Source organism: Mycteria americana, chromosome 20 (genome assembly GCF_035582795.1).
Source record: "Mycteria americana isolate JAX WOST 10 ecotype Jacksonville Zoo and Gardens chromosome 20, USCA_MyAme_1.0, whole genome shotgun sequence".
Lineage (NCBI taxonomy): Eukaryota > Metazoa > Chordata > Aves > Ciconiiformes > Ciconiidae > Mycteria > Mycteria americana.
The window spans coordinates 6,692,118-6,719,399 of NC_134384.1; the positions used below are offsets into that span (position 1 = coordinate 6,692,118).

At 45.1% G+C, this 27,282-nt stretch overlaps 1 protein-coding gene across 1 annotated transcript in view; it reads left to right on the forward strand.

Moving 5' to 3' along the window:
* Positions 1-1,827: 1,827 nt before the first annotated feature.
* IGFN1 (immunoglobulin like and fibronectin type III domain containing 1) overlaps positions 1,828-27,282 on the forward strand; it is a 38,311-nt gene continuing 12,856 nt past the window's right edge. Inside the window, exons 1-15 of the mRNA XM_075521728.1 lie at positions 1,828-2,036; positions 7,246-7,386; positions 12,032-12,100; positions 12,612-12,734; positions 14,960-15,099; positions 15,348-15,447; positions 16,314-16,361; positions 16,959-17,004; positions 17,790-17,964; positions 18,560-18,673; positions 19,708-19,879; positions 20,524-20,796; positions 22,119-24,806; positions 25,008-25,745; positions 25,959-27,092. Of these exons, the coding sequence (XP_075377843.1) occupies positions 12,082-12,100; positions 12,612-12,734; positions 14,960-15,099; positions 15,348-15,447; positions 16,314-16,361; positions 16,959-17,004; positions 17,790-17,964; positions 18,560-18,673; positions 19,708-19,879; positions 20,524-20,796; positions 22,119-24,806; positions 25,008-25,745; positions 25,959-27,092 (5,770 nt within the window). The 5' untranslated portion in view covers positions 1,828-2,036; positions 7,246-7,386; positions 12,032-12,081. The remainder of the gene's footprint in view (positions 2,037-7,245; positions 7,387-12,031; positions 12,101-12,611; positions 12,735-14,959; positions 15,100-15,347; positions 15,448-16,313; positions 16,362-16,958; positions 17,005-17,789; positions 17,965-18,559; positions 18,674-19,707; positions 19,880-20,523; positions 20,797-22,118; positions 24,807-25,007; positions 25,746-25,958; positions 27,093-27,282) is intronic.

A 27,282-nucleotide genomic window follows, 5' to 3' on the forward strand; every position in this document is an offset into this window, starting at 1 on the left:
TGTCTGATAGGAAATAATCTCTATGAGGGCTGTCAAAGGGAAGGGAATACCCAGGCTTACAAAACATTGAAGTGGGTTATTGGAAAGGGATGTGTCAGAGGATTGCTAAGTAAAGCACATTATATAAGGCTGCCCTTTGGGTTTCTGAGGTCTGGTAACTGGGACATATTTTCAAGTCTATCGATCAGACTGATTTTAGCATCTCCTGGGTTGTTAGTACTTCTCTGCTTTTTGAGGCAGAAGACATTTTTGCTCTTCTACAACATTAAATGGGACCTTCTATGTTTTGCTGACTGTAAATGAGCATAAAGGTGTGTAAATGTGATTCTTTGGGATGTGTCACCTGCACTTTATGGCTTAAATATTTTACAGTATAACTTCAGCAGATTGTGCAAAGCTCAAGCTCTCTCATCGACAGGAAGGATGCTTAGGAAATCCTCATTGGATTTCAGTTGGCCACTGTGATGTCAAGGGACTGAGAATCTGAACTCAAAAACCTGGTTATTCTAAAGTAAAAGAGTCAGGTAACGATAACCCCATTTGGGTTATCTGATTGCTTGGAAAGTACATAAAAGTACAGGCAAACCTGCTGTCCTCTTGCTAGTTCATCTTCGTACCTCTTGCTGTGTCTTCTTACAACTAATTGCTTACCAAGGCTTGGTGCATTGGAGGTATAGTTTTATGCAGGGGGGCAATAGGTCCATTGCCTGGGGTGTGCGGGATTACTTTCAAGTGGTTAGAAGCAAAACCTTTGAAAATGACGTTTGCTTTAGATTCTTGCCTCTCCTGTTGGATGGCACTGGACTAGGTGGCGTGATTCCCTCCCTCACAGTATTGCATGAAGTTGCCTTTGAAATTACTGAATATGACTGATGTTATCACCCAAGGTGTGACTATCCCCACAGTGAGCAACGTGGGTGATGAAACACCAGATATGTCTGCAGCTTGCAGACCTGGGAAGGGGTGGAAGCAAGGAGAGCTTTGGATGGTCCATGGATGCCCACTATCCTCTGCAAGCTGAGGAAACTGTGTCTGTAAGCCTCTTCATCCCCTGCCTTGGGCTTTTCTATTTTGGGACTCTGTCTTGTTTCTCTTGAGATTTATCTAGATCAGCTCCAGATGACTCTGGATAAATGTCTTCTAGCAGAGGAAGCCTTTACTGATAAGCAGAACCTAGTCTGCAGGTGCATCTGATCTTCATTTCCAGCCTGACCGAAGGGTTCCTAATCCCCCGTTAATGCTTCTGAGGTTCCTTTTGTTCCAAGGCGTGTACAAAGCTCTGTAGGTAACAGAGGCTGCTCTCAGCCATGTAACTGGAGTGCAGGCTCATGCTTTTCAACTGTGTGCTAATAAATTCACATCAGCACTGTGAGCTGGTGCTGTGAAGTGCTCTGTCCATTCCTTATATTCATAATACTAACTCTTCAAAGAGTTATTTAAAAAATAAGTGTATTTGGAGAAGCCTGATCTTTAAATGTGCTTGGCCACTCACTTTTAACTGAAGTTCAATTTATCTGATCAGTTAGTAACCCTAGTTATTCTTGAGATTGGTTTCAAACCAGTTAAGCTGCAGTTTCCTTTAAAACATCCAGAGCCCTTCAGTTGTATCAAAGTTTTTAATGAGTTGCTGTGAAGAGGAAACACAATCTGCAGAAAAAGCACCACTCCAACTGACTTGTGAAATGTTGAAGAATTATGTTAATCTCAAATTTGGCCAGCACCATTACTGGTATGGACTGAAATAATAACGGATAGGAGGCAGGTGCATCGGGTTCCCATAAAAAAAAAAAATCATCTGGATGTCTCACAGGCTAACAGCCCTGTGACAGGCTTCATCTACCAGAGGGAGAGGGCGAGAGAGAGATTAAGTGTGAGAGAAGGGGAGGCAGAAGGCGAGACAGAGGGAGCAGCTGAGAAGGATCCCAGGGACCGAGTACTGATCCCACAGCTGAGCACTGACTGCAGAAAGGACACGGGTGAGCTGCAGCTTTGACAGCAGTGGGGGTAGAAGAGGACCTCTGGGGTGGCACATGTGGGTGAGTGCTTTGTACCTGTTTCAGATAAGTAGCTCTGTTTGCTGTGAGCTAAAGTGTGTTTGAGCTCCTTGCGATCACCTTCACAAGGCAGAAAAGGTGACCGACGGGGAGTGACAGATCCTGCTAGTTTCATGCCTGCACGAAGGGGAACGCTGCGACATTTGTGAAACTGCAGGATTCCAGGAGCAAGTAGGGGTGAAAGGGGAGAGATGCCCTCTCTTTCCATCATGATTATTTCTATTTTGGTTATTTCTCCATTGGATACTGGCATAATTTTCTGGCTCTGGATGTCGCTTATTTTATTCCTGTATTTCAGTGCTGGATAAGGTGAGAGTTTGACAGAGGACAACCTTCAGAAGGAATGGGACAGCATTCCCGGTGACGGGAGTCCTCTGACACCTTGGTAGGTGCCAGACATTAACTTGTGCAGGCACAGGTCAAGCAGGGCAGTACTAGAACAATGTTGAAAATAATTTTCAGGTGTCCCGCAAAGAAAGCAGGAAGGTGGTGCATGCTGTGGCCTCTTGGAGTTTCAGAGAGATTTTCTTACCATTTGTTTCAGTGTCAAACTTCCTGGCGCATTAGGGCATGAAATATTAAAATAGGATGTCATGCGAGGACTGGGCTTTTTTCATCTGTTGCCACTGGCAGGTTGGGGAAACAAATAAATAAATCAGAACTGGGATATTTGTTATGTGCTCTAGTTTGAAGGGGAGAAAATGAGAAAAAGCCTTATAACTTGAATCCCTTGTGGCATCTGAATAGCACAATTTTTTTTTTTTTTACTGCGTGCAGTGAGTTTTATTAACCCTCTGCATGCCCAAGGAGTGGCATATGCGAAGCCGTTCAAACATACATAGTTAATTTTAGCTGGAGAAAATGACATTTGGCAAAGTCCAATGGCCATATAGGGTCAAATGAAAGCGGTGCAGAGTAAGCATGCCTTACTCTCTCTATTAAAGCACACAATGGGTTAAAATGTTGTTTTCTTCAGTGTCTCAAGGAGGGGTGAAAAGTACTGATGGGGTTATATGTCTGGTAATATGTTGATATTTAATCGCATCTTTGCTGAGTCTATATTAAACATCTGTTGCCCACTATTTTGTTTTTTTCAAATGGAAAAGGGTAAGTAGTTTCCAACGCTGGCCAGGCCAGGCGTTGGCGCATGCAAGAAAAATCATCATGAGAGCAGCTATTACAAGGCGAAAGTAGGAATGTCAGGTTTACAGGCAGCCAGGCTCCATCTAAATCACAGGTCATGCTAGCAAACCCCTCCAGTCAGTCATGGATGCAAACAGATTTAATCAGTCCTGAACAAGGGAATAGAAGGAATTCTGTACACCGTGGGAAGGAGGGAGCTAGTCTGCAGTGTGAAAGCAGAGCACTGCTGCTTCTTGAATTCGTTACCCTGATTCTGATCTTTTCCTTATGTTGAGTTGCATCTCAGTGTGTGAAAGGCCAGCTAACTGCAGCGGGTCTAATCGTGGCTCTGTGTGAACAGCGATGACAGACCTCAGCTTGCTGGTGACAAAGGGGCAGACTGGCATCTTGGGTGTGGGAGGTAAAATAACAAAGGCTTTGAGCCTTAAAATAGTCCCTTAAATTTATTCTGGAGTGTACAACATGGATGATCTGGTGTTGAGGGACTGGATGGAGCATGAGCATCTTCCAGTGAAATCAGAGGGAGCTGCAAGTACTCAATACTCAGTGCATCACATTTGTTTAAAGTATTATGAGTCCAGAAGACTCACCTGGGGCACCCGCATGCATGGTGTGACTATTCCTCATCCTGGTGCAGGGCATTCTCCTGGTAAAAACAAAATGCCATTCTGTGACCCACCTGGTCCATGGCCTGATCTGACCAAAAGAATGTCCCTTTACATGACCAGCAAGACCAGTACTGTCAGATTCACCGGATTCAATATAGTATGTTGGGTGGTTGTAGGGCTGCAGGTAACTGGTAGTCTTCACTGAATTTGGACCTTTATTCCATTTTCCATGCCCTTGCCCATCCTTAAATGAATGCAACTTTTTTTTTCTTTTATAGTGTTTATGGGGTTCTCACTGCTATCACGTCAAAGTAGACTTTGAACCTGACTACTGTGCTTTGCATATCTTGACCCATTACATATCTCTGAATATTTCTGTCCAACAACCTCCCTAACATCACCTTGACCTTCAGCGCAGTGAGTGACTGGACACCCATGCTGCAGGGGAATGGTGTGGCTTGGCCAAGTGACTCAAGTATGAGACTAGCTTTTGACCTTGGTCATCTGTTCATGAACTGGAAAATCCAGTCAGCTTTTTGGACCTACCAGGTCTTGGTTTCTTCACTTCTTGCTCTGTCTGAGCCATGTGGTGGGCACCAACAAGCTATAGGAAGAGTTGTGTCAGTTGTCACTGGTCAGAACGGGTAGACTTCATACTGATACACCGAAGAAGAAGGGAATTACAGGGAAAACAGAAGATTGGAAGAGTCTTGTTTCCAGATAAAATGTACTTCTAAATTCAGTCCTGAAATAACTGTCCTGCAGCTGTTGCCTCTTTACACTTCTTCACTGCCCTTCATTAGGGGAATGAACTTGCTTCCAGGGAAAAACGCACCCCTTTTGCAGTGAAAGCAGTGACCGCTGCTGAATGTACCAGGCTTTGTTATGACATTTTGCAGGTTTTCAGTGCTTACCCACCGGCATGCAGGGGTTAACAGGACTTTTGGGTGGGCGGGTGGAAAACAAGCTGTGAAATGGAAGAAGGTCAGTCTCTTGGAGGAGTTTGCTCTGTCACAGATGGTTTTAAGTTATCAGTCCATCTGTAGGAGAGGTCTCCATTCCTTCCCCCGCTAAGAAAACTGTAGAACCAGGGCTGGAAATAAGGCAAAGCCCTATCAGGTCTGGGTTCAGTGGCTCAGGCAGAATTGTGGCTCTCCTGGTACTTGCTAGACCCAACTGTCGATATCTAATTAGGAGTGATCTAAGTAGGAGTTCCTCAGTTGTTCAAACAGACCCCAACAGCTAAATGCGTTTTGAGACTAAATATCATCGGCAGTGCACTTTTCAGTGGGGAACAAGTCACTGGAAAGGGAGCGTACATGGGAAGGGGAACAGCAGTAAGCCTTATGGCTCTGGACAGCTCAGATCCTTTGGTTGGGCTAACTCTGCTAAGTGGAAGGCTCTTGCTGCAGTTGATGAGAACTGAATTCAGGTTTCAGTAGAAACCAATAAATGCTTCTTCTGGGAGCATTCCCATGGCTTACATGAAGTGTATACTATCTTTAGAGACTTGTGTAGCAACTGGTTTTATTAAAGGTACTTAATGTTAAGGCCACAGCATTCGATCAACAAAGTAACATAACTGCTGCCCTGGACCAGTAAGACTAATGTCGAAGGAAGCATCCTCGGGATGATCATTGGCCAAAACAGGTGGAGGAAGGGGCTGTGGGAAGCCAACTAGGACACTGCTAGAAAACAGTGTCTGCTACTGAGTGAGAGGATTTTCCACCAGCAGATGGAAAATCCTTGTCGTCTTATTTTCTTGGCTTGCTAACTTTCAAATTGTTTACATTTGACTTTGCAATTACTTCTACTTTTATATCACTGCAAATGTAACAAGGGATGTAGAACTGAATGATCTTAGCCCAAACGTCAGTTTGAACAGTCACTTTTTCCTCTATGATGCTGCTTTCTTATGAACTGGGAAGGTATAAATATTGTTACCAGCAATAATTGTCAAAAAGAAAGAAGGAATAAAGACAATTTCTCCAGAATTTCATTTTCACATTTATCTTTTAAATTGTTCATTAAAATGGTGATCCCTAGCCCTGCAAAGGAGAAGTTTTTGATATCTGTAGCAGAACAGCTGAGGGATCATACTGCTGCCACCAGTGTCTAGTGTCTTTTCCACTGAAAGATCATTTTTCTAAGACTAGTGGAAATGATGCCCCTCATGGTTCTTCTGTCTTCATCCTATCTAATATGAGTCTTAGCTCCAGGACCAAGTTTTTGCTGTGTGTTCCCTTCCCTGTTGACCACAGGTTTTAGAACTCTAATGTCCTGATGGGAAACCAGGGGAAAACCTTGTTCTGGTTCTGTCAGCCCAGACATCATGTAAACCATGGTCACCATGATAAAAATACTTCCATTGCCAACTTCTGGAGCCAGCCCTTCATCTCAGAGTTGAACATGACGATTTAATATGAATATATGGCACACAATGCAAAGGAAAAAAAGATCGTATGCTGTCAGCCAGAAATGAATGAAAGTAGACTCCCAGACTGAGCATGCTTTGTTGCCTGCATGTAGTGCTGCTGGGAGAAGACAGCATTCGGTCCCAGACTGGCCATCGCTGTGAACATCAGGAATTAGATAGAGGTACCTTTGCTTCCAAGTGAGCTCAGTCCATTTGAGCTTTCTGGGTAGAAGAAGGAAGGTTTACAAGTTGCAAAAGATTTTTGGGCACAATATGCTGCACTCGCACTTCTAGGGTAAACCTGTCTGTGGAAATAAGTGGCCTTCTTGCTGCTCATGAGAACAGGGATCAGCCTATGGCTGTGCTGGAAGGAAAGACTGCAAATTGAGATGTCTATTTTGTCTATAGCAGTGAAGCTGTTCAAGGAGGAACTGGATTTCTTTCAGACCTCTCAGAATAGCACAGACTGAAAGACTCTACTTATGAAGGCCAAGCCCAGGCATGGTTGCCCCATACGCAAATGCAATAGTCCTCTGTTTTTACTTCTCCTCTAGGGGATTATGAGATCTCCCAAGGACTCATGGCCTCTGAGAACCAGTCTACTGGTGTGTCCTACAAAACTTGGATGTACAGCTTGTCCCTTCCTTTGACAAGCCATTGATCTGCACAAATGTTTGTCCTTCTTTGAGGCATAAAGTCTTGACCCAGCTTGCATTTGGAAATCCAGCGTTGCCTTGACTGATGGTCGCATCTGACCAAGTTGGCCTACTGCCTTGTTTGAGACTTGCCAAAGGCACTGGGTTCAATTGCACCTCCCCTGGTGCTGTGGGAAGCGTGGGTGTATAATGAGCCCCCTACAACTACATGCAGCACAGTATAGAGACATCCTGGCTGGGCAGCCACTGAGCACAGACTTAGCTTCTAGGAGAGTGGAAAGGTGTGAGGGGGACAAGAATTTGTCATTTCTTTTGCCACTTAGTGATATTTACAACAGACTAATAAGGGCGCGGCTTCTTCCATACAGATTGCTAATATCTGTGACCAAGAGACCTGTTGAACAGCTATGAAGAGCTCTGTGGTCTGAGTCAACAGACAAAGCCACCGTGGTCCTGGGAGACGCAGTATTGACTTCAAGCGGGATCATCTCAGAAGCTCAACCTGTAAGGTAGTGACTTTGGTCATGTCACCACTGAGATTTGTGTGGAGGTGATACAGAGCTGGGAGTATGAAGTGTCACCTTCACTGTCATGGTAGACATTGCTCTGTGTTGCTGTAGGTCTGAAAATTGTTGTAAATGTTCTGGGAGGACTGGTGTCCTATAGCGTACCCCGATTTCCCTGGTAAGATCGCAGGCTGTTGAAGATCTACCCTAACTGTCCCATGGAGCTAACATGGGAATTGTGGCACGGGTACGCTGTGGTTTTGAACATTTGTTATCTTGGAGGCATTGTTTCTTGGGACAGCAAGTAGGGATATGTTGTTTTTTTCTTCTGGACATTTACTAAAACTCTTTTGTATTTGCTCTGTGATATTTGCTGTAAATTTACTGACTGTATGAAAATGCATGTCTATGTTATGAAAGAATTTATGGGTATGTTGTGGACATCGAAAGGAACAGACTGACCTGTCCTCGTGTTGTCACCCCATACCTGCTTCACCAAACTGACGTGAATTCACTGTCTTGTTCACTGCTGTTAGGGCTTAATTGCTTTCATTCACTTAGAAAATACAGATGGTGTGTGTCTCCTTTTGGCATTTTCTGTCCATGCCACTTTAATAAATAAATAGCTATAGAGTATCTGGTGTATGCATACGTAAATTGTGGACAGCATGAGCAATCACTTATGTTATATTCATAATCCCTGAGGCAGAAGAGAAGATCAAGTCAAGTATAGATTTACCGAAGGGATAAGTCACACAAAATCTGATCCTTGGGCATTCCTCCCCACTCTACACAAGACCTCCATTCATCACTGGAGTGCTTCTGACGTTCCCCCTCTGTGACCTGCTCAGAAGTTTTAATGAAGTTGCACTTCTGCAGTTGCTGGCCTTCAGTTTGGTGGTTCTAACCAAAGCCTTTGAGATTTTCCTTTAAAAATCTTCTGAAATGGGAAGACTCGAGCTCAAAATATTACTTAAAGTTAACAAATAGGTGAGAGATCCTTCTTCTCAGTGAGTATCTGGGTCCTCTGGTGTAAAGCACAGCTAGAATTTGAGAGTGAGCACGCACAATTTGGTATTTTGTTTAGAACATTCGCTGTGTTGGGACTGTCCTGATTTTTATGAATTACAAAGAGAAATAGAATGCTGCATCTGTTGCTGATTAATTTATTATAATGATGATTCAAGTCTTCTACTGTGGTCTATGCTAATGGCTTTGTACTCCACATTTACCGTGCTTGTGCCAAATGTGTGTGGTACATCCCATGCCTCTGGACCCTTCACCTCTGTATGAACCACTCACTGCCTGTCACTTCTCTACAAGTTTGGCTAATTTTGCTTACCAGTCTCTGCCAGCAATTATGTCACATCTTGTCTGTGTGTTCCACTGTCTGAACCTCATAAATAACTACTTGTGACACCACTAGTACCTCCAAATCCTGTGACTTCCAAATGTTTTGCTTATTCACTTAGCTGATTTATGGCCCTATCACTAGTGTCCAGTCAGACTGCAAAAGGGAATGGGCTCTTGCTCTGTCTCATCCAGACAGATTGATGGATAGACAAGATGAAGGGCAGACCTCCCATCCCGTCAGGCTAGCTGGTTTATTTTGGTAGATTAAAAATATTGTCAGTAGTCAAGGGTTTGCTTCTGTTCTGCATTCAAAGCCATGGAGGCTTTGCCACTATCTCCAAAGGGGATGTCTCTGCAGCTGAAAGGCAGACAGACTTCTGCCTGGGATGAGAAACAGCCAGGTAACCAAAGTCTTGGTTACCTGAACAAGGCTAATGCGTGACAATGATGTGTTTTTCAGAGGAGTGAGAGCGTTGAGCTACTTCCAGTGTTAGCCCTGTTGTGCTGGGGATGTTGGTCAACAGCATTTCACCTAGGGAGGGGTAGATTGCCTTTTGGAAGTATTTGTCTGCGTCTGTTGTATAAATAGCAATCTTGGTGATCATCTTAGTGTGGACACCTATGTTTCAAGTGTCAGTGAAGATATGAATTACACTATGACAATTTTTGGAACACTTTTGCTGTCTTTAATGTCTTTTAAAAATTCTGTGATTTCTTTTTCTAGGATTGAACTGAAGTCAAAGCAAAAACATGGTTACTCATGTAACAAGGGAGTAGAAATTTTAAAAGTAAGCAGGGCAAGGTCTGAATGACTCTGTCCCAGCTGATATGTTAGTTTCTGGTCCTCTTTTAACACAGAAGACACTAGAAAATGCAATGTGGTTAGATTAATTACGCTGAAGGAATGTTCTCTTGCATGTCCTAGCACTGTTATTTTAACTGTGCGATCAATGTGTGGCATTAACGTGCTTCGGTCTCACTCTCCAGAAGGCAAGAATTCATAGGAGTTTAAGGACTCACAGCAGCTTATCTTTAATCCAAGTGAATTTCTGAAATATTTAAGGCCCTATAAACTCAGCAGTTTACACATGGTGCACATAGTGCACATTGTACATTGAAAGGATGTATGCATGGTGCCTGTTACTACCTATACAAATATTGTCAGTGTTTGTTTTTTTTTAACTAGATTTGAAGGTAGCCATCTCTCAATAGGTTATAATTATGCTAACACCTACCCACAGTCGCACCGGACTGAGAACAACTGTCTGACATGATGCATTTGGTAACGCAAGAAAATAATAAGTTTCTTGATAGCTTTGGACCTGAGAATTTGGACCATGTTCATGTTTCAGTGTAGGTGCTCATCAATATTGCCTAGTGTGGAGGGAAGAAGTCGGGAGTAGCAAAGAATAAATGTGAGCATAACATAAACAGAGCTTAGGGGAATACTGTTGCAAGCTAATGTCAACTAATGATGTTTGTTGAAAGTTGTAAGCATTAGACATTTCAGCTCCAGGAGTGGTGACATGTTTAGGAAGATACAAGACTGCAAAAGGCAATAGGGGATTATAAAGTTTGCTATTAATACAAGTCAGTACTTTGGAGGACAAATTAAGTCCATCAGAAGAGGGTGATCGAGAGTCTCTGAAAATCTCTGCCATTTGCTGTGCAATGCCCTGCCCGGTGCAGGGCAGGGTGCCCTGGAACCATTTTATTTTCATTTCAGTTTTGTGGTTTTTTCCCTCCCACAAGCTGTCCGTTCCCTTCATTTGCAATTTTGAAAACATCTACCAATGGTTTACAGAAGTAACTGTGGTATGCCAAAATATCAACACATAAAAGCTGGAACACTGAAATGTAAAACTCTTGTTTTGGTGGATAGCAACAAAAGTCACTCACACCAGACCAGGGAGGTGACAGAAGGAGAGGACTTGGCTGTCGTTCACACAGTCCCATGTATCATTTCCCATTTCTGTTGTTTGACGTGCATTTCCACTGGAGTTAGTGAAGCTCACAGAATGATTTTCCAAGTAATCAGTTATTTATGAGATTTGTATAGTGTGCAGAGCCCTAAAATAAATTTGTGTTAAGGACAACAGTGGAGCCAGTAATTTGTTGTGGAGAGATCTCTATGTTCCTATTTCCAACTGCTGATTAATGGAGAAACAAAGTTTATCCTTTTGATTCAGAATTTGACCCAGAAATACCATAAGTTACACTTTCTTTGGCCTATCTATGGGACATACAGCACAAATGATTTTTGTTAGCTTAGTTGTCTTTTACCCTTAGCTGAAACCAAGTATCACACAGATAATGCAACTCCGAGCTAAATGTATAACAAGGAGATGTTGGGGTCCTACCCAGAGTTTTCATCAGGTGAAGTGTGGCCATACTAGGTTGGATGAATGTCTGATATAGGGAACAGAATTAAGATCATAGGTGTGCTGACAAAGTCCATCTGCTGTTTAAAACTGTTAAAAGTTGCATGTTCTTGTGTGAGACTGTGTTGACTGAAGGAGTGCAGAGGGTAAATAGAGACACAGCATTAATCCCCCATGGGAATCTAATCTAATTGCTCTTTCAGAGCTTCAGTAACTCTATAGTTTCTGAGCATCTCTGATATGACAAGGAATCTGTCTTCACAGTTTTGCTTGCAAGATAGCAATGTGTTACATTACACGTTGTCCAATTTATAAATACAGGGAAAGAGACACCTTTGGCAGAAGGTCACATGAGTGATCTATAACAATAACTAGTTAATGCCAAGTTCACACTTCACCCTTTCCTTCTAAAGTAAGTAGTAGCTTATAGTCTGCTCTCAGGTCTGTTGCTAATTTAGACAAGCTAATTTAGATCAGGATGTGCTTCTGCTTCATGCCCCAGTTTAGACATCCATCTCTGTGGCTTTCTTCTCAGCAACTGCTCTTGCCATCCATCAGAACTCACCGCGTGAGTGCCATGTGGTGTAATATTTGCCTGAAACACGAGAGGAGGTCTTTGGAGGAAAGCCAGATGACATGGAAATGGAAGAGGTGACAGAAGGATGCTGTTAGATGTGTACATTTTCCATTTAGTCCTGCTAGCCATTTTTGTACCTGGTTTGTGTTGGTTCAAAACTGTGTCATGATGTTTTGGAAAGACACGTCATGATGTGTTGATTGGCAGGCCTTTCTCAACTTGGCTGCTAGGATGTGGCAAGTGAGGAAGGGCAAACTGCGTCATAAAAGTGAGCAGTATTAAGGTCTGTCATTTCCCTGTGAACTGTAAATAATGAAATGATTTGTCTTTTTCACAGGAGAACCTGTAGTCTGTTTGTGCTGACCATAGGCAGCTGAGCAAAGCATCATGACAAGCCATCAGGCAGGTGAGAGAACAGACACAGCTATGAAAACTATCTGGGGTACCCCTGAGAATAAGCCCAACTTGCTTTTCTTGTTGGCAATTAAGTATCTGTCTCTCACCACCACAAGGAGAGACACCAGTAACTGGCCCATCAGGTTCTGCTGACCTTTGCAATAGCATCTTTCTCATGACAGATTTTGCAGTTTTATTTGGAACAGTAACTGATGTAAAGCATTCTCTAAATAATTGCTAGATCTATAAGCCGATGTGGCCCTGGGTTGTGATCTTGATTGCAGATTTTCCCACTTGGGCCCTAGCTTTGCAGTAAGTCAGCACAAAATCACAGACCTTAATGCTCCAGCCTTTGGACACACTTACAGCCTGTAGTACTAGAATGGATGGGTCCTTTATAGTCCAAGAGGAGCTGAGCAGGAACAGTTACTGTTCTACAGAGAGGCAATGCAGATTGAGAGATTGTTTCTAAAGGACAAACATGTTATCTTAATTGAATGTATTTTTCTTTGCCTTTCTAGTAAAATCCTTCAAGAAATCTTCTGTCCCAGGAGTTGTTATCACCCAGTTTGTGGATGATATTCCACAAGGATGCAGTACACCTGACTTTGAGCAGAAACCTGTCAGCCAGACATTGCAGGAAGGTGAGATTCTTGAAAAACAGTCAAAGCCACAGACCTGGAGGCTTGACTCCACGTCTCGCCTACATGAAACAATTATTGTAATTAAATCAAGCTAGTTTCTAAAGAGATTTGACTAGACCAGAAAAAAGTGTTGTGTGGCCAAAGTCTTTGTTGTACTGATGAAAATTCCATCAGTACTGATAGAGGTCTCCTGAGTTTTCACTAGTGTATGCAAGATCAAAATCTGGCTCCTAATGTATACAACAAATCCTGTGAATTCTACAGGAAGCTCTCAGCATAAGTGTTTTGCAGCAAAAGATTAAGCACATTGAAAAAGTTTTTTTTCCTGTTGAACTAACTTGTATTATGAGTGTTCAGCACTAAAATTAACTGCTTTTTAAAGTAAGATATACTGACTGCAGATGCTATTTAGGCTGTACTTCTCCTTCAAGAAGCAATATGGATCTTGCATAGACTATAGGGAAGGCAGCTAATGAGCCAGGACCTAAAATGAATGGGAAGCCTTCCAGTAATCCCTCTGCACTTGCAGAAAGTCATATATTTTTTTTTTTTTCCCGAGTGGGATGGCCTGAGGAGATCGTGTAGCTCCTCTTCCCCTTCCCGTTTCTAGCACGCTGGATTTCAGTGTTGTCACACCCATCTAGGGATTTTCACGAGCCATTGAGATTTTATGAAGCAGCACAGTGGCCTCTAGTGGTGCATCCCTCCTCCTCCTCCACCTTCCTTCCACCTGCAACTTCCAGGCATGAACCAAGGCGGTGGTCAGTCACCCTGTCTAAATTTTCCAAGTTATTTCATTTACAGTAGGTTCCTCGTAGTTCATATAAAAAATGTTAGGGCATTCAGGTTGGTCACTGTGTAAACTGAATTCAGTGTCTATGCAGATGCACGATGCGTGTCTTTAATTACGTCATCATCACCCCATTGCATTCAGTGCATGATACATGCTGATACTCCTAGCAGTGGAGTTGTGTCCTGTGACAGATGGCAAGTGTGGGAAATTGCAGCCAGAATGGCTAAAATTTGACAAAGGAATAATCAATTGGAAACAGACTTTAATAATAGATAGTACTGCAATCTCAGAGAAAGTTGGAAGATGCCTTTTGATAAGAATCTGTTGGCAGGAGCTTGCTGCATCAGGTAAGTTTTTTGGTAGTGACTGCAGAAGGGTGTGGGAAATATTGCAAGACTTCCTGGGGAAAATTTTTAACAGTGTTGGTCACCTGAAGACCAAAACTGTTGCAAAAGAAAGATAGTAATCATTTCCGCCCTGAGCTGGATCCACGGATAACTCATCTCCATTTCTATTCCCCTGTGACACTCCCACTTACCTACACGAGTCATTTCTATGAAGTGTTGTTTCCACCTCCTAATGAATCCAAATCTATCAAAATGAAAAAGAGACCAGGAGCTGCAACTATTCACAGATGAACTTTACTGATGACTAGAGACAGGAGACTCCAGCACAGTGAGTCCGATGTTATTTAACATCCTGCCCAGCATGGTCGCAATGAAGGGAACAGTCTGAAAGAGTGGAGAAGCAAGAGGAACTTGTAGGGGAATATGTGTGTGTTGAGAATGGATTTGAGCATTTCATGTTGCCAGAAGCAAGTCTAGGCTGAACTTGCTATAGCGCCATCGATTTCAGAGGTGATCAGAGGATGTTAGCAGTCACGTCTGGCAGGCTAACACCACATTTTAAAGGCCTTTTATGATTGAATACAGGCAAACCCTGACATTAGTGACATGGGGAAAAGTAGCCCAGCCTGGACTTGAGCTAATAACTCCCTGCTTGCTCTTTGGCCCTGCCCAAATATTGAGGGAGTTCAAAATCAGACCAAGATACCAAAAAATTGCTCTCTTGGGTACGTAATTTCTCTCTCAGCATGGCTGTGCAATAAAAACACAGGCAGAGACCACATATGTCAGTGGTGAATTTTAAAGTTAGTTTTTAATTAATCTCTTTGAAAGCCAGTGAGTTAGAATGGAGATCATTGCAAGTGTCTTGCAGGAATTTGGGCATTTAATGCAACTTAAACTGGTCATTTAGGCATCTTTTACAGAGAAAACAAAAAGATATAATTATTTTCAAAGAATGTTTCTGCCTAAAACAACAGAGGTGGCTCACTCTGGGGATCACTCTATTGATAACATAAGGGGCCTGACATGAGAGTCCTCATGTTCAAGCCTGTCTTAAATAACTGATTTCTTGCCTCTTTTCAAAGGTAAAAATGCCATTTTCAGAGCTGTGGTCAAAGGTGTCCCAACCCCTGATGTGAAATGGACACGTATACAAGGAGGAATGGATGATCCTGCCAAATACGAAACATTCTTCAATAACGTTACAAATGAATTCATTCTGCAGGTAAAGATCAAATATTTCAGACAGAACTCATGGAACAGAGAGAGCGATGGCAAGGAAAAACATGAAGGGTCTAGATGTCACACATCTGAGATAACACAAACATAAGCAACTAAAGCTTTTTAGAGTTGTTCTGGGAACAGAAGAAAGATCTGAGATGTCATTGAGTAGCTGTTTTATTAGAAGCTGAAGTTGTGTGAACTGAACCACAGCACATTGCTGTGAACTCTTACTATGTTCTTCTTTTTAAGATAAACAAACTCACTACAGATGACAGTGATTTGTATCGTTGCTTTGCTGTGAATGAATATGGGGAAGCTGCATGCTCTGCTGGCCTCAGGATCATACAAGGTAGGATTGACAGGCTGTGTGCTCCAAAGGTCCTGTGGTCCCAAGTAGCTGGCTTTGCTGTCCTCTGGGGGTGGGTGCCCAGAGTATTATCTAAGTATCCTTGGTATGAAGGTCTATTTTTCCACTCACTGGGGACTGGAGGTCTTCTGTGACCCACTTTGGTGGTTCTATGACAGTATGAGCTTTAAGGCAATGGAGAAGAAAGTGGTATTGTGGTCACTGCACTGGACCATAATCAGAAGCTCTGGATTTAGTGTTGAAGTGGCTCAATCCTTTCTTCATGATGTTGGATGAATCAGTCTTTTGGGAGGGATCCATCACACTTCACTTCACATGTCTATGGTGTCCACCTGACCTAGTCCCCTGGTTGCCTTTATAGTCAGTGGAGAGAAATGGGCACTTTGTGGGTAAAATATAACTGACCTATTCTTGGAATCTACTTGAGCAGGAGGTGGACTATGGTGGAAGCATCCATTTCACCTGTGTGCCTGTAAAGTAAGTTTAGAAGGCAACTCTCTGCATTTGGGCAGATAACTCTTGCACCTTGGCTCCCCATCTCTAAAACAAGATGTTAATATTTCCTACCATTGCTTAAACCGTAAGCTTCATAGGGCAGAAAGGGTCTCCTCCACTGTGTAGAGTATCCAGTAAGCACAGACCCAATTGCAACAGAAATATTGCATTTATAGATGGAGATTACTAGGAATCAATGTCAGACTGACAAGGAAATCCAAACTAGGATTTCCTCTTGCATTGGTAACAGATACAGAGGTTTTATAGTTCCTTGGTTTACTGGTGTTAGTCTGAGTGTTATCTTGTTCATCTTATGGCTTGTTTTTCCTCTCTTTTCTCTTACAAACTATCAGTTCGCTTTAAAAGGAAAGCGAAATATGTTCCTGTTCATCCTGCTGATGGTAAGTTAAAGTTTAGATAAAGATATATTTTGGGGGGTGGGGGGGTATATAGATATATTTTGGGGGGTGGGGGGGACTCCTCTGTATTACTGCATTATTACTGCCCCAAACTTGTAAAGAATAAAGAGAAGGGTTAATGAAACGCTAATGTTCTGTCATCTCTTTCTTCTTGCTATTTACCTTTGGGTAAAGTGATGTTCTTAGCCATGGCCTTGAGCTGTTCTAATTAATGATTCTGGAATCATTAGTGCTAGAAAAGGATTTTGTGATGTCAAATACAGCTGGATCAAACATGTTAACATAGCTGGAAAATAGTGGGTTTCTAGAGTGTCCTCTCTAGAAAGAGAGGAAAGCCCCCTAGGAAGCGATGAACTTTAATGGCTCTAAAAGGACATGAGTATGGCAGAGAAAACTGGCTCTAAGTTTCATGACAGTTTTTTTGTAAAGTGTGAAAACATCACCAGACGTAAACAGCGTAGTAGGATGGCCTGTTGTCAGTGGCTATTTTGCATTATCTTTTTCGGGATATATTTTACAGTGTTGGGTATCTGAATGTTTGTTTCTCCTCCCCCCCCCCCCCCCCCCCCCCCCCAACAGAGTTAAGGAAGAAGCTTCAGGACTTCAGGAAGCTGCTGAGGAAGCGGTAAGGCTCCGTAATGAAGGCCAATGTTACACTTCCTAGATGTTTCTTGATGATAGGGGACAGCTTCATAGATCTTCAAGGCGACACTTCTTGTTTCCGAAGTTGTTGTGAGACTCAGTATGGAGAGACATAACAGAACAGTTTGCCGCTGTCTGTGAGGCTGAGATAAACACAGGGTACCAACCTCGTTTTGAGGTGTATGGTCCTTTGCACCACAAGATTTTGACTTAAAAGGTCTGTTTCTCTGCTTCCTGTTTTTAGCTCACAAGTAACTTCTTGGCTAAGTGACAAGTCTTCATGTAGTGATCTTTCTGGCTAATGAGGGACTGAGCCCTGGCTCCCAGGCCAACTGCACAGACTGCCATGTGCACATTGATGAAATCCCTTCACTTCCCAGGTGGGAACCTCCGAAGATTGCCTAGTGGGAGTGATCTCTGGCCTGTGCAAAATCCTGAACTGTGCTGAGAAATTACTTGGGAGAGTGCAAGTTGGCCTGGGCTAAACTGCGTCAGTGACGCTGCTGATAATTTAATGGTGTGGACAACTGCATTACAGTCTTGCCCTATATGGCCCAGGTCAAGACCGTTCCCTGGTAGCATTTAATTTGTAGTATAGATGCAGAAAACCTGTTCTGGAAGAGTCCCATTCTTTCTTGTCTACATCTACAGGGTCAAGTGAACTACAGAAATGATGGTGAGAGAGGTGAAAGACGGTTAAGTATAGAAAAACAAGACATCTTGTTGTCTGTCAAAATGTCTAGATTTTTCTTTTCCCCTGGTTCTAAGGGCCCCAGCACCAAAACCAAAACCCTTGGACAAAGAAGCAGTCTGGCAACTGTTGCTGCATGCAGATAGGAGAGATTATGAGAAAATCTGTATGAAATATGGAATTGTTGACTTCCGTGGGATGCTGAGAAAGCTGCAGGAGATAAGGAGGGACACAGAGAGTGAACAAGCAGAGGTAAAATAAACTGAAACCACTGAAAGCACTGATTTTTAACAAACTGCAGAGTCCTTCAGTAGCTTCTGAAAACAGGCTAAACCTTCCTAAATTGCTTTGTAGATGAAAATTTTATTGTATGACAGAGAATGATTTATGACAATGTTTTAAAGAAGTCCTAATTCTATACTCATGCAGATGAAAATGCTATTGACTTTTTTGAAGTTCACTTCATAAATTTTAGGAGATACTGACCTTAGGGTAATCCTTTATTAAACCACATGGCTAAATTCTGTATTCAGTTGCCTCTGATGGGAATTTGGACCACTAATTGGAAAGTTATATGCCTGAGAATCAACATTGGCCTTCATATACAAGGGCATGTAGAAACCTGGACGGATAATGGTTGCATAGTGTGTGAATGACGGAGGTAGCATATAAAATATGATTTGCCTACAGGAGGAAACTGTGGAAACTTACAAGTGCTTCTTCTATACACATAGAGGTAGCTCTTTTCTATGCAGATAAAAAGTAGATTTCACATTAGTTCAACAGCTTAAGAACTTCTGTCATGGCAGCCTTATAATTTACTAGGTTCTTGTAACTTTCTTTGCAGTTAGTACACAGTGTCAAAAACTTTCAACACATCAAAGTCAACAAAGATGGAAAAGCTACGTTCAGACTGGAGATGGACCTGAAGAACAGTAACAGCAAAGTTTATCTGCTTAAGGTGAGGGGGCGAGATGAGTTGGCTAGCTCATCGCAGCCACTGAAGTCTTCTACATAAAATGCTTGATCTGCTGGGCAGTGGCTGAGAGCAAATAAGCTTCTTAAAATTGTCTGTCCATTGCAGAATCCTTGATTGGTTGGGGAGAAGTGTTGGTGTGGGGGTCCAGGTAGTCTTTGGTGGTGAACATCGCTTGTGATTTGTAGATCTAAGTACAGGGGAAACAGTTAGTTACTGACATCCTTTTGACTTCAAGAGCTCTTCTGGTAAGAGGAAATTCTAACAGCGTCTTTCAGGCTGCAGAAATTCTGCAGTCTCATAAAGAAAAACAGACTGATTTTATTCACTTACTCAAGTGTGTTATTCCACTGTAATTCACTTCTGTGAAAGAAGATCCCAAGGAAGTAAAACGTCCCATCTAGTTCTGTAGTCATTCTGCTGTGATCCCCAGGTGATCAGTGCTGTGGATGTTTTTCTGGAAGATATATTTCAGTCAAACTGTGGTTAGTGGCTTTAATACAGGGGAAATCAGAATTCATTAAAGAGGAGGTCAGACTAACTCTATGAACTTCTGAATCAAATGCATGACATGAAGTCTGTGCAGCCACCATGTGAAGAAAGTAACCCAAGTGTATTACAGATAGGAAAGTGGTGAACTCACCTGCTTATCCATCTATGAAGATGCTAAAATCTAAGCAAAGAAAGTACTTTGTCTTTGAAGTTACAGTGACTGTGTATTAGTTAAGCTTCAAAAGCTTATGTGAGCTAGCAAAGTACTACTGTTTTGGCTAGTTTGAGAGTCTGATGCTCTGTTCTGTGCAGGACTTACTGCATGTAGTATTGCCTGTGTGTTACATAAGCAATGAGCCCTGTCCACCTACAGCTGTCCACTGTAAGTAGTAATAGAGCGTAGACTTCTCTGTTGTTACTCATTTATGTCAATAAAGCGATCGTAGCATCAATTTGGCCTGATTTGCTTGAAACGCCTTGCACTAGTTGTGCATTGCCTTTAAGAGTATATTCTTTCTCTTCCTTAGGATGGTGAGAGGCTCAGATATGGAACGGGGGATGAATACAGAAAGCACTGCCTGAGGCGAATTGGAAAAAGGTATACTTTCATTGTCAACGACGTGCAGCCAGAAGATGCAGGCTTGTATCAAGTCAGAGTGGAGGACGTACCTGTTTTCTCAACTGAACTGGATGCTGAATGTAAGGAATTGAGTTAGATGTATGTGATGTGCAGCTGTAACAAGAAATTATTTTTTGCTGGAAAATTTTATCTAGGAGCATGTGCAAACCTCAGCAGTATATTCTTTATTAAAGCCTGATAACTACAGAAGACTGGTTTTGTGTTGCCAAATAAGGGCTCCTTATATGACACAGGTGAAAAAGAGCAGGAGGGTGATTATGTGATATGGGTGTAGCATTTGTAGTCCAAAGGACTAGGGTAGGGTACCAGTTTGGCTCTGAGTTCTGGATGACAGTGAGCAAATTCCTTAACTTACCCCATGCTATAGATTCCTTTTGTAAGCTCAAAATAGTAACTACCAACTCGATACAAGTATCATACTGCTGAAATACATTAATGACTACAAATTATCAGCACATGACAGTGATGTGTGGTATAAATGTGTCAGAAGATAATAAAGACAAAAATCTACTTTTCTGCTTTTCTGTCCTGTAGAATTGGGCACAGGAGCACATCTCAGTTTCTCCTTTTTCTGCTTAAACCAATGCTCACAGGCATGGCAAGTTCCTGTCTTTCTTTCTTCCTTCAGCTGTAACAAGTTTTTCTTGGAAGACAGAAATAGCTCTCTGTTTCCTTTCTGTAGCTTTTGATTTTTCCATTGCAGCCATCCCTGTGAGATTTGAGCAGCCACTCAGTGATGTGCATTGTCCTGAGGAAGAAGATGCTGTCTTTGAGTCTATCCTACGCACGCCCTGCTACGATGCTGTGTGGCTACACAAAACGCACCTCCTCGAGGCAAGTGAGAAGCACCAGATCTCCGTAACACCTGATGGTCTGACCCACCAGCTGATTATAAAAAATGTTGTGCCCTCTGACAACGGCATGTACACACTCGACACTGGACTCTGCTCCTCGAATGCCTGGCTTATTGTAGAGCGTAAGTGACACTGTATTATTCCCACGGTGTTGGCTTGAGGTGTGTTAACAAAAATATTCTTCTCACTGCCTGATTGCTCATTGGAATGAGTCTATGCTGAGAAATGAATTGCGGAGCCTCTAGTTCCTAAATTATATTTGGAGGAATGAACATCTGGTTAGACCCGCTTTCCTCTTTAGATGAGACAATTTTTTCCCTTTTTATTAGTCCTGACAAATACTATTGGCTTTTTTACTCTACAGCTACTGTGAAGGAGCATGTTCTCCATCAGTTATTGAAATATACTCCATATCTCAACATGTGTTTTTGATGAAGCTGTCACTGAACACAGTACAGCATACAGGGGATCAAGGAGCTTTCAAGGGCATCTTGCTAGGTAGTATTTTTCTTTCCAAATTAGAGGTTAAACAGGTTAGAAGAAGCTCAGAGGAAGCTGGGAAGATGGGAAACACTCCTTTCAGTGCAAGCAGATTAATAGTTAGCTGGCTCATGTTTTTTTTCTTCTGAAAGGTAGTTGCTTTGGTTTCTTTTGAGATCCTGCTGCAGCAAAAGGTGGTCTCTCTCATAAAGGCTTTTTGATGACCTTTCAGAAGCAGTGCAGGTTGAGTATGACATGCAAAGAAACTGCCCACTGAGTTCATTGAGCTGTTAATGCTCTACAGAAATTATATCTAGCCTGGAAATCAAAACAGTGTGTGACCTGCTAGCCCCACTGTTTATCTCAGAAAAGCCTGAATTTTGAATTAATACAAAGCTGTTCACCGAACTGGAATCTTTAGTCTTCAGGTTGGCCATCTTTAGAATGCCAGGATGCCAAATGTGCAAGCTGCCTCAGTAGCAGTGAGATCCTAATTCAAGGGTGGGAACTGATGGCCACTCTGTGCATGGGATATTCTGTAACTCCTCCAGGGCTGGAAGGAGAAGGCAGAAGGAACTAATGAGTCCCAAATACAACCTAAGCCCCTCTAAATTAGACCTATCATGCCGGAAATTTGCCTTGCTTTTTTTGTTTTGTTTATTTTTTTAATAAGCATGTTTCCACTAAAAATAATTGTCTTTTTAACTAAGAAATGTAAAATTATGTCTGAATGACATATGACACTGAAGAAATATGACACTGAAGAAATTCAGGATTTGAACTGAATTTAAATTTATTTAAATATATTATGTTTCTGTGTCCTAGAATTAAATTATAACAAATGCTAACACATTTTCTTTGGTTGATGCAGTACATGACCTATTGATTGTCTGTTCTTTTTTTTTTTTCTGTCTTTTTCTGTAAATTATATCTCCTCCAATCAAACAATGCATCTTCAATACAGATGCCAAAGGAAAGAGGAGACAGGGTGAAAGAGATGAAAGAGAGAAATCTGAGTGGCTGAAAGAAACATTGCCAGATAAAGAGAGGGCTACGAAACTTCGACGCAGAGAATATGTTAGTGATGAAGATCATCTTATGGACACTGGCGTGGAAGAAGATGGCTGGTACAGAAATGGTCAAGGTGGCAGTCAAGGCCACTCCATTGATGTTGATGGAAGCCATAGATTTTTGGGAAAAGACGGGCTACGTGGAGCCCACAGAAATGGAAAGATGGGGTTTGGGCAGTTTTCTGGAGCAGACCTAGATGGGGACTCAATGACAAATGATGGTAGTAGCTTTGGATTAAAAGGCTTACGAGGCAAAAGTGGATTAAGGCCTTTCCGCGGCAAGGATTCTATGACAGGCAGAGCAGATACTGGTGATGAATTAGGAGAAGCAGGTGAATGGTATTCTGTGGATGGCAGAGATGATGGTATGCTGGATGCTGTTAACGTTGACTTGGATGATGGAGAAGGTGTGGGCTCTCAGCGTGACAAGGATGGTAAATTAGGCGATACTAGTTACAGAGCTGGCTTTGGAGGTGTTGGGAGATTAGGTGCTGCTGATGGAAGTTCTGTGTTAGATGGTCTCGATCCTGATTCAACCGGAGTGGGAGATGGTAAGGGTGATCTGTTCAGTAGGACTAGTCCAGGGATTGGAGCTAGAAAGAATGCTGCAGGTACAGAGATTGCAGGAGGAATGAGGTCCCCCTATGGCAAGGATGGCCAGACACTTGATGCTAGTGGCCATTTAGCTCAGGCAGGAAGGTCTGGCTTGCTGTATGGTCCAGGTGGTCTTCCAGCTGGAGATGGGGCTATACCTGGTGCAGGTGGCAGTTCTATAGGGGAAGTTGTGGGTTTCTATGGTCCAGATGGTCAGCCAGTGGGAGCAGGTGTTGGTGATGCTGGTGTAGCTGGTGCAGGGGGAACTGAGTCTCATTATGGAAAGGATGGACTTCCAGTTGGAGCAGGCATTGGTGGTGCTGGTGCAGGGGGAGTTGGGTCTCCCTATGGAAAGGATGGTCTCCCAGCTGGGGGTGGTGCTGGTGTAGCTGGTGCAGGGGGATTTGGGTCTCCCTATGGAAAGGATGGTCTCCCAGCTGGGGCTGGTCTTGGTGGTGCTGGTGTAGCTGGTGTAGGGGGAGTTGGATTTCCATATGGAAAGGATGGTCTCCCAGTTGGGGGTGGTCTGGTTGGTGTAGCTGGTGCAGGGGGAGTTGGGTCTCCCTATGGAAAGGATGGTCTCCCAGCTGGAGTAGGTGTAGCTGGTGCAGGGGGAGTTGGGTCTCCATATGGAAAAGATGGTCTCCCAGCTGGGGCTGGTCTTGGTGGTGCTGGTGTAGCTGGTGCAGGGGGAGTTGGGTCTCCCTATGGAAAGGATGGTCTACCAGCTGGGGTTGGTCGTGCTGGTGTAGCTGATGCAGGGGGAGTTGGTTCTCCCTATGGAAAGGATGGTCTCCCAGTTGGGGGTGGTGCTGGTGAAGCTGGTGCAGGGGGAGTTGGGTCTCCCTATGGAAAGGATGGTCTCCCAGCTGGAGCAGGTATAGCTGGTGCAGGGGGATTTGGATCTCCATATGGAAAGGATGGTCTTCCAGTGGGGACTGGTCTTGGTGGTGCTGGTGTAGCTGGTGCAGGGGGAGTTGGTTCTCCCTATGGAAAGGATGGTCTCCCAGCTGGAGTAGGTGCTGGTGGTGCCAGTGTAGCTGGTGCAGGGGGAGTTGGGTCTCCATATGGAAAGGATGGTCTCCCAGTTGGGGGTGGTGCTGGTGGTGCTGGTGCTGGGGGAGTTCTGTCTCCCTATGGAAAGGATGGTCTCCCAGCTGGAGTAGGTGTTGGTGGTGCTGGTGTAGCTGGCACAGGAGGAGTTGGTTATCCGTATGGAAAGGATGGCCTCCCTGCTGGAGCAGGCGTTAGTGGGGATGTAGGTGATGGCTTTGGAGGTGTTGGATCTCCCTATGGAAAGGATGGTCTCCCAGCTGGGGCTGGTGCTAGTGTATGGGGAGTTGGGTCTCCCTATGGAAAGGGTGGTCTCCCAGTTGGGGGTGGTGCTGGTGTAGCTGGTGCAGGGGGAGTTGGGTATCCATATGGAAAGGATGGTCTCGCAGCTGGGGCTGGTCTTGGTGGTGCTGCTGTAGCTGGTGCAGGGGGACTTGGGTCTCCCTATGGAAAGGATGGTCTCCCAGCTGGGGCTGGCATTGGTGCTGCTGGTGCAGGGGGAGTTAGGTCTCCATATGGAAAGGATGGTCTCCCAGCTGGGGTTGGTCTTGGTGGTGCTGGTGTAGCTAGTGTAGGGGGAGTTGGGTCTCCCTATGGAAAGGATGGTCTCCCAGCTGGGGCTGGCATTGGTAGCGCTGGTGTAGCTGGTGCAGGGGGAGTTGGGTATCCCTGTGGGAAGGATGGTCTCCCAGCTGGAGCAGGCATTGGTGGTGCTGGTGTAGCTGGTGTAGGGGGAGTTGGGTCTCCCTATGGAAAGGATGGTCTCCCAGCTCGAGCAGGCATTGGTGGTGCTGGTGTAGCTGGTGTAGGGGGAGTTGGGTCTCCCTATGGAAAGGATGGCCTCCCTGCTCAAGCAGAGGTGGGTGGTGCTGGTGTAGCTGGTGCAGGGGGACTTGGGGCTCCTTATGGAAAGGATGGTCTTCCAGCTGGAGCAGGCATTGGTGGTCCTAGTGCAGGGGGAGTTGGGTCTCCCTATGGAAAGGATGGTCTCCCAGCTGGTGCTGGTCTTGGTGGTGTAGCTGCTGCACGGGGAGTTACGTATCCATATGGAAAGGATGGTCTCCCAGCTGGGGCTGGGGCTGGTGTAGCTGGTGGAAGGGGAGCTGGGTCTCCCTATGGAAAGGATGGTCTCCCAGGTGGGGGTGGTGCTGGTGTAGCTGGTGGAAGGGGAGCTGGGTCTCCATATGGAAAGGATGGTCTCCCAGTTGGGGCTGGTGCTGGTGATGCTGGTGTAGCTGGTGCAGGGCGATTTGGGTCTCCCTATGGAAAGGATGGTCTCCCAGTTGGGGCTGGTGCTGGTGATGCTGGTGTAGCTGGTGCAGGGGGAGTTGGGTCTCCATATGGAAAGGATGGTCTCCCAGCTGGGGCTGGTCTTGGTGGTGCTGGTGCAGGGGCGGTTGGGTCTCCATATGGAAAGGATGGTCTCCCAGCTGGGGCTGGTGCTGGTGGTGCTGGTGCAGGGGGACTTGGGTCTCCATATGGAAAGGATGGTCTCCCAGCTGGGGCTGGTCTCGGTGGTGTAGCTGGTGCAGGGGGAGTTGGTTCTCCCTATGGAAAGGATGGTCTCCCAGCTGGAGTAGGTGCTGGTGGTGCTGGTGTAGCTGGTGCAGGGGGAGTTGGTTCTCCATATGGAAAGGATGGTCTCCCAGCTGGAGTAGGTGCTGGTGGTGCTGGTGTATCTGGTGCAGGGGGAGTTGGGTCTCCCTATGGAAAGGATGGTCTCCCAGTTGGGGGTGGTGCTGGTGTAGCTGGTGCAGGGGGAGTTGGGCCTCCATATGGAAAGGATGGTCTCCCAGCTGGAGTAGGTGCTGGTGTAGCTGGTGCAGGGGGAGTTGGTTCTCCCTATGGAAAGGATGGTCTCCCAGCTGGAGTAGGTGCTGGTGTAGCTGATGCAGGGGGACTTGGGTCTCCATATGGAAAGGATGGTGTCCCACCTGGGGCTGGTCTTGGTGGTGTAGCTGGTGCCGGGGGACTTGGGTCTCCATATGGAAAGGATGGTGTCCCACCTGGGGCTGGTCTTGGTGGTGTAGCTGGTGCCGGGGGAGTTGGGTCTCCCTATGGAAAGGATGGTCTCCCAGCTGGAGTAGGTGCTGGTGGTGCTGGTGTAGCTGGTGCAGGGGGAGTTGGGTCTCCATATGGAAAGGATGGTCTCCTAGTTGGGGCTGGTGCTGGTGGTGCTGGTGTAGCTGGTGCCAGGGGATTTGGGTCTCCATATGGAAAGGATGGTCTCCCAGTTGGGGCTGGTGCTGGTGGTGCTGGTGTAGCTGGTGCAGGGGGATTTGGGTCTCCCTATGGAAAGGATGGTCTCCCAGCTGGGGCTGGTGCTGGTGGTGCTGGTGTAGCTGGTGCAGGGGGATTTGGGTCTCCCTATGGAAAGGATGGTCTCCCAGCTGGGGTTGGTGCTGGTGGTGCTGGTGTAGCTGGTGCAGGGGGAGTTGGGTCTCCCTATGGAAAGGATGGTCTCCCAGCTGGGGCTGGTGCTGGTGTAGCTGGTGCAGGGGGACTTGGGTCTCCCTATGGAATGGATGGTCTCCCAGCTGGTGCTGGTGTAGCTGGTGCAGGTGGATTCAGCTCTCTGTATGGAAAGGATGGTACCCCAGCTGGAGTAGGTGCTGGTGGTGCCGGTGTAGCTGGTGCAGGGGGAGTTGGGTCTCCATATGGAAAGGATGGTCTCCCAGTTGGGGGTGGTGCTGGTGGTGCTGGTGCTGGGGGAGTTCTGTCTCCCTATGGAAAGGATGGTCTCCCAGCTGGGGGTGGTGCTGGTGGTGCTGGTGTAGCTGGTGCAGGGGGAGTTGGTTCTCCCTATGGAAAGGATGGTCTCCCAGCTGGAGTAGGTGCTGGTGGTGCCAGTGTAGCTGGTGCAGGGGGAGTTGGGTCTCCATATGGAAAGGATGGTCTCCCAGTTGGGGGTGGTGCTGGTGGTGCTGGTGCTGGGGGAGTTCTGTCTCCCTATGGAAAGGATGGTCTCCCAGCTGGGGTTGGTGCTGGTGGTGCTGGTGTAGCTGGTGCAGGGGGAGTTGGTTCTCCCTATGGAAAGGATGGTCTCCCAGCTGGAGTAGGTGCTGGTGGTGCTGGTGTAGCTGGTGCAGGGGGAGTTGTTTCTCCCTATGGAAAGGATGGTCTCCCAGCTGGGGTTGGTGCTGGTGGTGCTGGTGTAGCTGGTGCAGGGGGAGTTGGGTCTCCCTATGGAAAGGGTGGTCTCCCAGCTGGGGTTGGTGCTGGTGTAGCTGGTGCAGGGGGAGTTGGGTCTCCCTATGGAAAGGATGGTCTCCCAGCTGGGGCTGGTGCTGGTGTAGCTGGTGCAGGGGGACTTGGGTCTCCCTATGGAATGGATGGTCTCCCAGCTGGTGCTGGTGTAGCTGGTGCAGGTGGATTCAGCTCTCTGTATGGAAAGGATGGTACCCCAGCTGG